General features: G+C 36.3%; 1 protein-coding gene across 4 annotated transcripts; it reads right to left on the reverse strand.

Annotated features, from left to right (window-relative positions):
• Window positions 1-5181: 5181 nt before the first annotated feature.
• Window positions 5182-13519, reverse strand: LOC126483909 (uncharacterized). Of its 4 annotated transcripts, none has more exons than XM_050107182.1 (7): window positions 13042-13519; window positions 11089-11275; window positions 10595-10693; window positions 10382-10480; window positions 10170-10268; window positions 9953-10052; window positions 5189-5596 (listed from the first exon to the last, which is right to left on the reverse strand). In XM_050107182.1, the coding sequence occupies exons 1-6, from the start codon at window positions 13159-13161 to the stop codon at window positions 10024-10026; spliced, it is 633 nt and encodes a 210-aa protein (XP_049963139.1). In that variant the 5' UTR covers window positions 13162-13519; the 3' UTR covers window positions 5189-5596; window positions 9953-10023. The 4 variants fall into 4 exon arrangements, 3 of the variants coding, with proteins under 3 accessions (XP_049963137.1, XP_049963139.1, XP_049963136.1); XR_007587787.1 differs by having other exon boundaries at window positions 5190-5596; window positions 13409-13519; XM_050107180.1 differs by lacking the exon at window positions 11089-11275 and having other exon boundaries at window positions 5182-5596.
• Between the last annotated feature and the right edge of the window lie 20 nt (window positions 13520-13539).

Raw genomic sequence — 13539 nt, forward strand, 5'->3', positions numbered from 1 at the left:
TGGTATTTTGTTTATCTCTGTTTATCGGCCACAGTGCAAATGTTATTAAAAAGTTATAAGTGCTCTGTTGGTAGTTTTATTTGCGTAGTGTGAAACAGATAATTATTTTTATTAGAAATCACCTTTTTATTCTGTCTGTTGATATGTGGTTGCCGCGTGACTGTTATTGGATTTTCAGAAGTTACTGTGACTTATAAATTATATGCTTGAGGAATGCCCGCAAGTCTCTAAATTTATCAACTTTAAAGTCTCGTTCTGTCACGTTATACTCGTCGTGTACAGCAAAGCTGAAGTTCTTTGCCTTGTGTCACCATGTTATGTTACTTGCCGTTGGGGACAGCTCGGCTCGAAACGAGACCAACCAATAGAATTTCAAGGTGGCTAGAGCCAATAGGATTGCTTCGCTTTGGATGAACCTGGCGTGAACAACTTTATCTTTGGTGTTTACATGTCATCTTCAATAACATGGACTGCATACGCGCCAATCTTTTGAGATAGTTATTCGTTTTCTCATTTATAGCTGAAATTTGGCATTAATTTTAACAATAAATAGTCTTGTCATGTTGCCTTTTCACATGTAGATGGACAGTTAACACAGTTACTGCGAAATTCCTTATGTTAGTACGATAGTTACCGTTTTTACATGCGGCCAAGTGAAACGTGTTGACAACTCTTTTTACCAGCAACAAAATTACGCATCATCAGTAAATACCTGTTTTCCTTGCACTGACAGTCTTTTAGTGGTACGATTACTTAGGAGAGGAAGACAAAATACCTGTTTGGCAACAGCTTTTTGACGATTTTTCAACTATACTAGTGAAATGTTTCGTTACTTTTTTATAAGAAGTGCAATGGTGTATTTTGTCACTGCTGTTATTTTTGTGAAAAAAGGGAGGTAAACATAACGTGGTTCATATTGTCAATGTTGTTGTGGTCTTCAGTCCTGAGATTGGTTTGATGCAGCTCTCCACGCTAATCTATCCTGTGCAAGCTCCTTCATCTCCCAGTACCTACTGCAACCTACATCCTTCTGAATCTGCTTAGCGTATTCATCTCTTGGTCTCCCTCTACGATTTTTACCCTCCAATGCTAAATTTGTGATCCGTTGATGCCTCAGGACATGTCCTACCAACCGATCCCTTCTTCTAGTCAAGTTGTGCCACAAACTTCTCCCCAATCCTATTCAATACCTCCTCATTAGTTACGCGATCCACCCACCTAATCTTCAACATTCTTCTGTTAATATGCGTGTGCTTATTGTGCTGGAACATTCACGTATTGTTTAGATCCACTGATATTTTTGTAACTTGTAGCACTTAGTTTAATGAATATCTGTCTTGACGAACTTTGTTGCTTGCTACAATTATGTGTTTATTTTGTTATTAAATGATCATTTATCTTATAACAAAAAAATGGCAGTGTATATGCCGCGAAAAAATCACATAAAGCTGGTAGAAAAATAATTTGTAACATTGCAATGTAAAATTCCTTTGAACGTTTCAGTTTAGTTTCATGTGGATTTATTCAAAGCCATCCACTTCTGCAACTTTTTCGATATCCCTCTAGATTGGTAATAAAGTTATTTCTGTGACAAACTTAACTCATTATGTTGTATGCAGTGTCAGCACGTATCACAAGAAACAATTTTGTACACAACAGAGAATGGACTTTGAGATTAAGGTGTTCGACTCTGGTTTGTTCCGTAATTTTCGCACTTTAGACATGTTTTAATTCTCATTATATTTGGGCCTAGTGAAAGTGGTTAAGATTTTACACGTAAAGGGTGTAAAGCAAAGTTGTCCCGTTCCCTAACTGTAGCGTCACACACATGTACTGCATGTAATATTTAGTGGCTTTTGTTCTGTAAGTGTTACAATTAGTGCAGCAAACTGACTGGGATATGGCATGTTCCATGGTAGGTTAACATAAGTAGGGTCGAGGCACCACTGACGGCCCGATTAAGGACAATTGCTGTACAAATTGGTTTACAGATTACTTCAGTAATTCTATAGTTTCAAATTCTGTGGGGAGCGAGTGTTCTAAATTATGTAACAAAAGCAAACGAAAATATTGAAAATGAAATGGCACATTTCCCCAATTTTTGCCATGTTAAACCTCACTATGGCCAGACATTTCCTTGCTTTTGGCCGCTACCTATTATAATGAAACTGAGGCTTTACATAATTTCAGAATCTATTTGCAGAAAAGTAATTTATTCTTTGTACAAACATCAGGGTGGCCACCAAATTTGAATTTTCAAATTCAATGTTGTCATGTATTATATTTACTGTATGGGTTTAGGCATACATACTACACTGGAAAGAACAAATTGTTTGTTTTAAAATTATATGATGTCCGATATGAACCATGTCAAGATGCACACCACATACAGCATGACTGACCAAGTGGAGTGATCATCTGAAGGATAGTGCACATCAAAATGTCACATGGCTGCATTTATGCAACACTGTCTGTTAGTTTAAGCCAGACATATTAGGGTCAACTGAAGGGTTAAATGGCCAGTACATGAAAATAGTGACACAGAACAGAGAGATTAAAATCCACAGTCACATCTCATGGATTAATGATGGTAGAATGTTACAGTTAATCTTGAAAGAAAACTTGAAGTTTCTCATTGAATTTTGTTAAGGTATTCATAATCTTACATTGATTTGTTTACAAAAAAAATTCCTTTTGCAGCAAATTGTCATTACACCTACACTATGCAATATGAAGTTACACAACTGTGTATTAGCTATATTTGAATAAACTGTGGCGACTCATCAATGATTACTTGGTGATGTGACAGTTTGAATGTTTGTCAGGAAAGCTGATTTTTCATCCCATCAAGCCTGTTGAGACAAGTGATAAAGTGTGTGTAACAGGTACAACATACACCCTGCATATCCCTGCCCATCTGCATTAGCTTCCCTGCATGTTTGACTTTGACCGACCATTCTGTAGCACACTTACCAATGTATACTTTCTCAAACATCAATTTCTGACATAATTTTAGGTGCTTCAGCTGACACTTTTGTTTTCAGGGATTGTAACACATTAATTTTAGATTTCATTCCTTTTCTGGATAATTTTTGTCCTTGTTGTTTTTCAGTTTCACTTAGTTGCTTCTTTTGTCATCTATGTACAAGCAACTTGGATTACACATAGACAGAGTTAAACTTCTGTTGATTTTAAAATTGTCAACACTGTGCAAGCATTATGAGCAAGAATACTTTTCACTCTAACTCTCAACAATACACTCAGAAACTTCCTGACAGATTAAAACTGTGTGCCAGACCAAGACTCGAACTCGAGCAAGTGCTCTCTTATCTGAACTACCCGTGTACAACTCAAACCCCAACCTCATTTCTGCCAGTACATCACTGCCTACTCAAGTTTGAGTCTAGCTCTGGCACACATTCTCAATCTGACAGGAAGTTTCATATCAGCGCACACGCTGCTACAGAGTGAGCATCAATTCTGGAAATACATTCAGTTTATTGAAAAACCTCTTTCTACAACAGCATTTCCAGGCAAAGTACTGACATTTTAAGAAATTCTACAAAATTACAACATTCTTTTGTGGCAATGTAATGAGGTTCATCCAACCAAGTTTCACTTATTTTGAAAAATGCCAATTTTTTTTCTTTTTGAATATGAGCATCGTTACAAATATTGACAAATTGTTGTTTGACACAAACACAAATTTTCACCAGAAAGAGAATTTAAAGTCATAATGTCAATCTTTATACAGCTGTTTCTTGATTTAATGCTGCTGATAGGTCCAAACATGAAATTGCATGAGTAGGTTTATATTTCAGTGGTTCGCCTTCAAGTAGCTTTTGTATTATACCAATAATACAGGAATACATTTCTTCTTTTAGCCTCAAGATGTCAGTCAGTCAAGTCCTTAACTTTCTTTTGGTACCTTTGCAGTGAAATCCAAAATACACGAAGCATTGTGCAGTGATCAGATTCTTAACATTCTTCATGTCAGCCTACACGAGGGATTTTCCGATTATGCAAAATGTCTGAACTGACAACTTGCTGCATTGATCAGGTGGTACAAGTGAACAACTCATTACACAAAAAATAAGCCATAGGTACATCAGTTAGAAAATCACAAAATTTTTTGAAAGGATGTGCTGTCAGTGAAAAAAAAAGCCAATTTTTGACCTAAGAATTTGTCTCCAACTGTTAAGATAGAGTTTTCAAACACTCTGAATCAGGTAAGAGTTTAATTCTAAGCCAATTGAGAAATATAAGTTCTTAGATGTGGGAGAATTTAAAAGCTAGTTGGGCCACATTTACAATCCATTTTGTGCCACAGAATTGCAAAGGAAAACCTGAAGACACTATATATTCTGTATATTGACACCTTCGCGTAGGCAAATTGTGAAACACACAATACAAGGCTCTGAAAATAGTGGTCTTTCCTAATTTGTTTGTGACACTCCAGTTTTAAAAGTGCAATGAACTATATGCATGTTACAACCACCTAACTGAATTTATTTTGCTTCATTATTCAAAAACTTCCAAGCTGGAAAATTTAAGAAATATTCTGCAAATTAAAAGGTCCTTTCAAAGCATAGGCTCTTTGATTCTGTCTTTATTCAATACCAAAGTATCAGGTCGAGATCAGCAACTTATTTCAAATCCCAAAAACTAACATGGATGTCCATTCATTTGTTGTTTTATTTTTGTATGACGTCGGTGCTGTATACAGTCTGACATAAGTAATGTGTGGCTGTTGGCCACATAATTTTATGAAGCTGCTCACGTTTGTTGAATGAAACTACTCAAAATAAAGAAAAATTATATGGAACTTGTGGCTGGTCTACAATTTCAATATCCAACAGTCGCTGGTTCCCTGCAGATGATGCTTGCTTTTGCTAACATGAAATTGCGTTCACAGCTTACACTACCAATGCAGTCACTCATACGAATTGTCTCTCATTATTACCTGTTACTTGGCACACTTAAACATTGCAACACGTAAGATACACCAGGGTCATCAGGACACATTTACATTTTGAGTATGTTATGGGAAAAAATTAAACAGTTGATTGGAATTTAAATATTAAATTTTTAATTATGATTTATTAATACAATTTTAAGACTACATTCATAATTTGTCATCATATCTTATAGACTTTATGAAGTAATACAGTGACGTACAAAACATACAGAACGTGAAAAAAAAGTTTTCAAATATTCTACACATCAGCTACAAATATTAAGATACACAATTGAAACTTCATATATAAACAGAAAATAGATTTTAAATCAAAATTATAAACCAAAAGAAAAGATTAAATTCAGTACAAAAGTTTCTGCAGGCATAACTTACAAGAAAATTTTACTGTAACTTTTAGCTGAATGTACAGCAATTATAAAAATATTTCACAGTATCATGAATTGCAATAAAATCTTAGTTTTTGAAAATTAAGTTTCTTTCCAGTCAGTTTCAGAAACTTGATTCATCCAAACTTCCAAAACTGTTCGCACACAGAACAATGGAACTTCCAAACACAATGGTGCTCGACATCTGGCACATGATTTAGTTTATCTGTGAGTTTCCTGGCATCACAGGTTGCTGAAACATCAAATCGAGGGCAAAATAATAGACATTTCAAGGGTATAGTTGCTCCAAAATTCAGTCTACCAGTGCCGTTTATAGCATACAACCAATCCAGTTCTTAACACACTTATCTAAAAGCCCCCCAAAAATAACAAAAACCAACAATTATCTTGATTTACGTATTGTCAGTTACTTTTGAGACAGAATTTTGCTTTACTTATCTGGCAATGATGTAGTCTTTTTTCAATGGTTCCGAGTACTATCTCTGAAATAATTTCATTGTTGAAAAGCAGTTCCCAAAATGAAAGTGTCCTTTTGTTTAGCTGTATGCAATGTCAAAAGGCTACATAGTAGGCAACATAGTGTTAAGTACTTGAACAAGGTGAAACAGATCAATATAGAGAATTTGCCCTCTTAGCATATTGTAGTACAAAAATAGTATCTAGAAATAACGGTGTGCAAATATTTTATCTGTTGCTAATTTGACATGTCCTGACCTCTTCTATAAAGCTTTTAAGTATACCAACATTTCCATTCAGACAATGGATCCAAATCACACCATATCTCTTCTGCCAGGTATTATTTCCAATCCACAGCATCACAAAGAGGTAAAATAAAAATTAGCATAGTGTAGAATACATTGTTTGTGCAGTTCTATTTCTTTCTCAGTGAAAACAAACAAATTGTGCTTAATTTTGAATGATACATCCTTAAATAATATGCTTGAACATGTTGCTGAATATAACTGATTTATTTAGTATGTGCTTAAACATTACTACTATTAACTATTTACTTCTATGGGACACAGCAGGTGACAATTTTTGTAAAGTCATACAATGTAGACTTTCATGGCCAACATTTTCTTGAGTCAAAATTTCCAGGTTAAAAGGCCATGGTTGATGTATAAAATTACTTCTTCCTGACGTTTCATCTCTAACTGCGGGAGACATCTTCCGAGGTAGAATGGAAGCCACAATTGTACCTCTGAAGATGTCTCCCGCACTTGGAGTAGTAGTTTTATACACTGACCACAGCCTTTCAACCCATAAACTATACCTCAAGAATTCTTGTAAGGTTAGTATTATCTGATGGAAACTATAAATAAGTTGTTACCATGAACAGTGCAGTGAGCTTATTCAGTTTCAAAAGTTACCTGTCTAAGAGAAATCAGCATAAGACATAAGACTCATTGCACCTCAAATGTAGAGAAAACCATAATTTAAATACTGATCATCCTGATCTGGAAATGTAATACTGTCAAGTATAACCTTTGGATGTTTGTTAACTTTGCAGGTGAGACTAACACAGGGGATGGGATGATAGTTTACACTATATGTTGCGAAGGAAAAAAAAGACACCATTTTATCCAACTGTCAACATCCCACAGCAATCAGTCGAGCAATGGAAGTTTGTCAGTTCCAGATGTGTTAATCTCAGTTTTTACTTTGGTGATTTATTTGTTTTTAAAGATCACATTTATTGACATATTTTTGGCAGTAAATAAAATACTTAAAAGTCACTGCCCAGTTTGGTGCTCTCCTGACATGCACTGGGCACAGACACACAATGGTAGCTCTAGTACCTTATGTGTATTGAAAGTGTAATCAAGTATATTTCACAAGCCAGTGGTGAAAACTGCAAACAGTTTGGAACTAGTAAGGAATGTTGGGCTAAGACTTTATTAATTTTAGACACAATTAACGATTAGTAAAGATTATTGTGGCACAATGTGTAACGTCACATGACATTTACAAGCCAAATGTAACTAATCCTATTACAAAACAGTAGTTATGCTTCAATATGGAACAGTAAGTGGGCAGTGGATAATATGTGTTCAAAACAATGAACAATTTGTGAGTTCCTTCTCAAGTACTGGAAATACCATAAGAAATTGTGTGAAAAGATAATCTTAGACTACAGGATTCAAGAGCAACCACATTAATGGACCTTTGGATTAGAAATTTAGGTAATACAGTTGCTCTGAAAATCACAGTAGAGATGAGATGCACAGAAGCCTCAACGTAACCAATACTAAGAACAAAAAGTTAGGCCCAAATACAATCAAGTGTGCACACTATCAAATAATTATTTGTAGGACATACTGAGAATCTGTCAACTTGACACACTCATCTTCACGAATACTACAGTGTCTATTGGTGGCCACTGTCGTACCAGGAAGCTTGGTGTAATCTTATGGCACTTTAATTCTCCGACTCGTCACAGGACAAGTAACTTATTAACTTATTGCTGCGCATTAGCTGGTGCACTCATGAGGAAACAAGAAGATATCACATTTATATGGGTTAAACTTTACTTACGGCTTAGGCGCCCTCGTGTGGTGATGTTGGCAACGACCGTGCAGTGCTGGAAATTATTCTCTAATATTTCATTTCTTGTAAGCACTTTTTCTAAATGTTCGCTTTACTAAGATAATTAATTTACTGAGCAGACGCGGGTACATGCAAGAACACGTCAACCATAGAGTAGGAACAGGATTAATTATTTATTTCATGGTTGGTCGCTGTTGACATCAGCACAGCGCGCCACCTGAACCGCAAGTAAAATTTTACCATTATATGTAACTGAAAGGGTGAAACGGCTAACAACGAAACAGGCATCCAAAGTTAGGAGGAAAAATCCCTAAATTCTCAAAAGAAGCATTCTGGCTATTAGTCTGGAGGGAGTTTCAAAAATAGTGAAAAAATGAACCTGTGTTGTTAGATTAGGAATTGACTGTCACACCAACGAATGGAAGTCTAGTATGTTAAGAACTGCACATCCACACTCTCATTGGAAAACTTTTAGTCTCATCACATACAGTACGAGCCTGTTACACTCCTGAACACAGAACAAAGAGATAATCAGTGCATAAAGTAACTACCATATCCCCCAACAATCAATCCTCATGTAAGGTCTACTAATAGCATTTAAAGAGTTCACTGCATACCTTTGCAGCTAGCAGAACTAAACTTTGATTATTTTGGCTAAAAATATCTTGGCTAACTGTGTTGAAATAATTTTTTTTTAAACCTTTCCAAACAGCAAAAATGTTGCGAGCACATATCAGGTGCTGAAAAGTAGTGTGAAGGGGAAAAAAATTTCAAAAACTAATGTTTATAATTTGTGAGGGCAGTAGGAAGCCATTAAACTAGCATTATGTCATTTAGCTACTCACAAGTTTCAAATATTAGCAATTAACACATTCGCTGTTGGCTTATGCATGTGCTATTAACTTGTTATAAGTGTCAATTGCAGAATATGTTAAGCATTGAATCAAGAGTAAACAGAATATTGTGTTGCTGGTCACTGCTTCAACTTACAGAGACAGTCTTCACAAAGAGTACATTTTTAGACATCTGAGCGGCATGGGAGAGAATTATGGAGAAAAACACTCATACAAAGTGAGTTCACAATCTTGCCTATATACCGTATGGCACATTCCATCTATCACAGCCATGCTGTCTCACAACCAACCTGTGTTTTAAAAATCTATTTATAGTGAGTCATAACTTGAATGAAAATTATAAAAATGTTGGGTATTTTCTATGTTGACAACTTCATTTACTTCAAGCTAAAAAGATTGTTCAACTAATCAAACTTTTGAAATTATGCTCTAAAGGCTGAAGATGTCAATATCTAGTGGTGGTTATATCATACTGAGTGCTGACTACCACACTGCATTGTCTTATTTAGCCTTTTCATTTGGTGTTCACTGCATCTGACACTTTCTCCTCAGTGAGCAAGGTAAGATTCTCTGAATTTAAGTTTAGTGAGGAGTAAAATAAAGTGTGTATGATATTATTATAAGGAAGACTATGGAGTGAAATTTAGCCTCATTTAAAAACTATTGCTAAATATAATTCTTGGTGTAACTTGCATGTAATGCCCATTAAGGATGTAAACTGTAGTGTTTCTTATGGATTAAGGTGAAAGAGTTTACGTCCTATCTGCAGTGATTCAAAAGTTACAGCATTTTTTAATTTTCCTAGTGAAGTGTACTTCATGTGCGAGGTGTACTGGGACACGGGAACAAATCGCCAGTGCAGACAACATGATTCACAACAAGGATGTATGTGATCCTGATACAGTTTAATTCGTAACCAAGACAATTGCCTATGCCTGTAATGTGAAATATTGGCCATAACATCATCAATACAGAAAGAATGTATCACACTATTATATAGCTATATTTGTACTAATATATTTTGTGATGAAAAACCTGTCCGACAAGTGGTAAAAAAATTTCAATTAAACAAAAGGACACTTGTCTTTGGTATAAATCAGAAATGAAATGTCATAAGGAAGGTTGTAGTTGACAAGCAAAATTTCAGATCAGAAAGGATCCACAAATACTGCCTGAATTTATAATACCATTCCATAGCCGTGTTGCAGAACATGCGCTGTAGTAAGGGAAGGCACTGATACCATCTTATCCTGCCCTGTCACTGGTTTATATGTGGGAGAACAGCACCTGCAATCAGCATTTAAAACCAAATTGCTATAAATAACTTACAAGGGACTAGCATAAAGCTGGAATAACATTTTATAATAAAGAGATGCACTAATGCCTGAATTCATAGAAAATCACCATTTGTTGAGCTGTGTAGCAACACACGCACTGTACCGATGGATGGATGTGGTACCACCACAGCCTGTTTTGGTATTGGTTGAATTGTGGAAGTTGAGCCTGCAGGCAGAAATGCAAACTAAGTTACAGTAAGTAATTTATAAGGAGCTGTGACAAAAATAAACAATGGCATAACACAGAGGTGCACTAATATCTTGATTCATAGTACTCACTATTCCTCGGGCTGTGTTTCAGCACATACGATGTAGCGAGAGACGGACTAGATACCACCTCAGCCTGTTTTGCTATTGGCTGAATCATGGGGGTTGAGCCTGCAAGCAGAATTGCAAACCGGATTGCTGTAACTTACAAGGAACTATGGCATAAAACTAGAATGATATTTTATAACAAAAAGGTACATTAATACCTGGATTTATAATACTCACGATTCGTCGGGCTGTGCTGTAGGGCACATGCTGTAATGGGGAATGGACCTGCTACACCCTCTGTATTTTTTATTGTTGGTTGCTTTTTAACAGCTGAACCTGCAAACAGTATATTATATTAGATTGCTGACATTAACAGATAATAGAGCACTGGTTAAGTTTTACTTATAGCTCAGGCGGCGTGGTGCTGTGATACTGGCAATGACCGTTTATTTATTCTGTATATTTTGTTTCTTGTAAATACTTGTTCTAAATGTTTGCTTTACAAGGATAATTAAATTACTGAGCAAACAAGGGTACATACGAGAACCTGACAACTAGAGAACAGGAACACCATTAATTATTTACTTCATAATTGATCATTGCCATCAGCAGCACACTATGCCACTTGAGTCATACGTAGAATTTTACCAGACTGCTTCATTACAAGCATTTTTTGCTGCAGGGATGTACGTTGTTGGGAGGGGAAGGGGGCGGGGGCACTAGTAACATACCTTTTCCCACAAGTGCATCTTCTTTGTCTGCCAGTAGAGATAATTTGATCAAACTGGATTCTTCTGAATTTGGTAGCACCAGGGATGCATTATTACTCCTTTTGTTTTTCTTTGTAGAGTACAGTCTACGTTGAGGTAAAATCTTTTGTGATTGTTTCCTTTCTATCTGCAGCGGTGCCTGTTTTTGCTGCAACATTCCGACAGCTACAGTTGCCTTTAGTGACGATAACATTTTTTTAGCAGTTTCTAAGTCATTTGAGGTCAGCTCAGATACAATACCAGAAAACTCTGCGATAAGTTCCCTTCTTTGGACTGACAAAGGTACAGAATCATTAACACTTTTTTTCGTTACCTCCGCTAGTATTTCTGTTTTCTCGTCTACAACAGAAATATCTTCACTCTCAGTAAGTGTAACTTCACTATTTCTTAGGTGTTCAGAAGGTTGCTGCTTTAACTGAATCTGGCAAACACTATGTATGTGCTTACACATATTCCATTTGATGGTATAGTCAATACATGTACAAGAATACCTATGAATGCAAGCCCTGCATTTAATGCACATCAATCTGCAGTTGCACTGAAAGTCATTATCATATACAAAATAATCTGTTGACCTTCTTGAAGAAGAACGCACTTTCCAACCAGAAAACTCCATAGTAATGAAATCCTCCTTAATATTATTCCCTGATTTATGCCGAAGCCGAATGTCCTTAAGTTTACTCGTCAGTTTACCTTTATTTAGCACAATAAGCCTGTCAAACAGCTTGTGCTTCACAAATGACATCAATGCAAAAATAGCTTTGTCCAAACGCTTGACACATTTACTACCTAGATATATATATTTAATAGTGCGATGCATTCTTTCTATATGCATGTTGGTATTGATTCCAGCATTCAATCTATGGCAATATGCCCAAGAATTTGCATTCCCAACATAGTTGTCTCGGAAGTATGTGGCAAATTGAACTGTATCAGGATCACATTCCAATCTCTCTAGCACAATATTTAACATCTCATCAAATGAATCTACATCCTGCTCATGCATCAAAGTTCTGATTTGCTTGTATACTTCACCTTGTTTTTCTACACCTTGAATCTTACATTTGATATTCTTCCTCCAACATCTATCAACATGCCATGTACAATAAAGTCGCATAGATGGAGCTGCCATGACATCATTCCATGCAATAAAGAAAGACTCGGCCAAATCCGACATAAAAACATTTGGCGAAATTGATCCAACCTGCCTCTTTATGTGCTGGAAAAATATGGACAGCATCTGGGAGTCATTCCTGTTAGATATTAGAAACGCGCATGGAAACCCTTGTCTTAGATCGTCTAGCACTAGTAGAGTTATAAGTTCAAAATTATATCCATTAAGACCATGTGTCCCATCAACACAAACGCAGTCGTTCCCATATTTCTTTAATATCTCGCCTTGAGCATTGTTCAAAATTATCAATGCAAAATCAGAGCGCTTTAATTGTGGGTACGAATCAAGGACTACATCCTGTGGTTTATAGAAAAGCACACAAGGACTGTCTCCACCATTTACTTCATTTACCCATGCTTCTACACTTATTGCATCATTATGGTGTCTTATTGACTTGAAGGACAAATTATAAGACTGATCTATATTATGTAGATCCTGTCTCGTAATCAAATGTATCCTTTCCAAGTTCGAATCTACAACTGTATCTCGAATTTTGTCTAATATGACAGAGAATGGTATGCCACTTGCTATATCTGCAGCAATACTTTCCCTTTCTCTTTTTGTTAGTTGCAGATGGCATAACTCGGATTTGTGGCCAACATGGGTTGAAACATATTTCACACAGCAGGTTCCATTCTTTTTCATATCTACTCTCATCTTAGCAGGGCACAGTGCATCAATCTTACTACTACCTTGCAATTTAAGACATCGCACGTTTTTTCCTCTAGACACAAACTTACCAGACCGGTGACAAATATAAGAAACAACTTCTGAATCAACCTTAGCATGGGAACCACGACGTTTGACGAACTTTGAGAGCGTTGTCTGCTCAGTTTCCTCCTTCCACTTCTGAAATTCATCAGCGGTGCTGAAATGTAATATTTCACATTTCACTTCTACCTCATGTGCCGACCGCAAATGTTCAAACAGGCACTTTTCAGAAGTACTTCTTTCATTACACAGGGCGCACACAAACAATTTTTTCTGCTCTATTTGCAGTCCATGAACCTCTAACAGGTGTCTATTCAAATTTCCTTTTTTAGGATAGACTTTATCGCACACATGACACTGAAAAATCATGTTGGACACAAAAATTTCACTGCTTACACGGACAACTCCACAGCACAAAGTAACAGGGCAAAATACACTTATTCCATACGTATCTGCTGACAAAACCGCACGTGTGTGTAACTTTCGAATGAGAAAAATGTCTGCGCCACGGCTCTTTCGAAACGAGC

This window comes from Schistocerca serialis, chromosome 6 (genome assembly GCF_023864345.2).
Source record: "Schistocerca serialis cubense isolate TAMUIC-IGC-003099 chromosome 6, iqSchSeri2.2, whole genome shotgun sequence".
In the NCBI taxonomy this organism is placed as follows: domain Eukaryota; kingdom Metazoa; phylum Arthropoda; class Insecta; order Orthoptera; family Acrididae; genus Schistocerca; species Schistocerca serialis.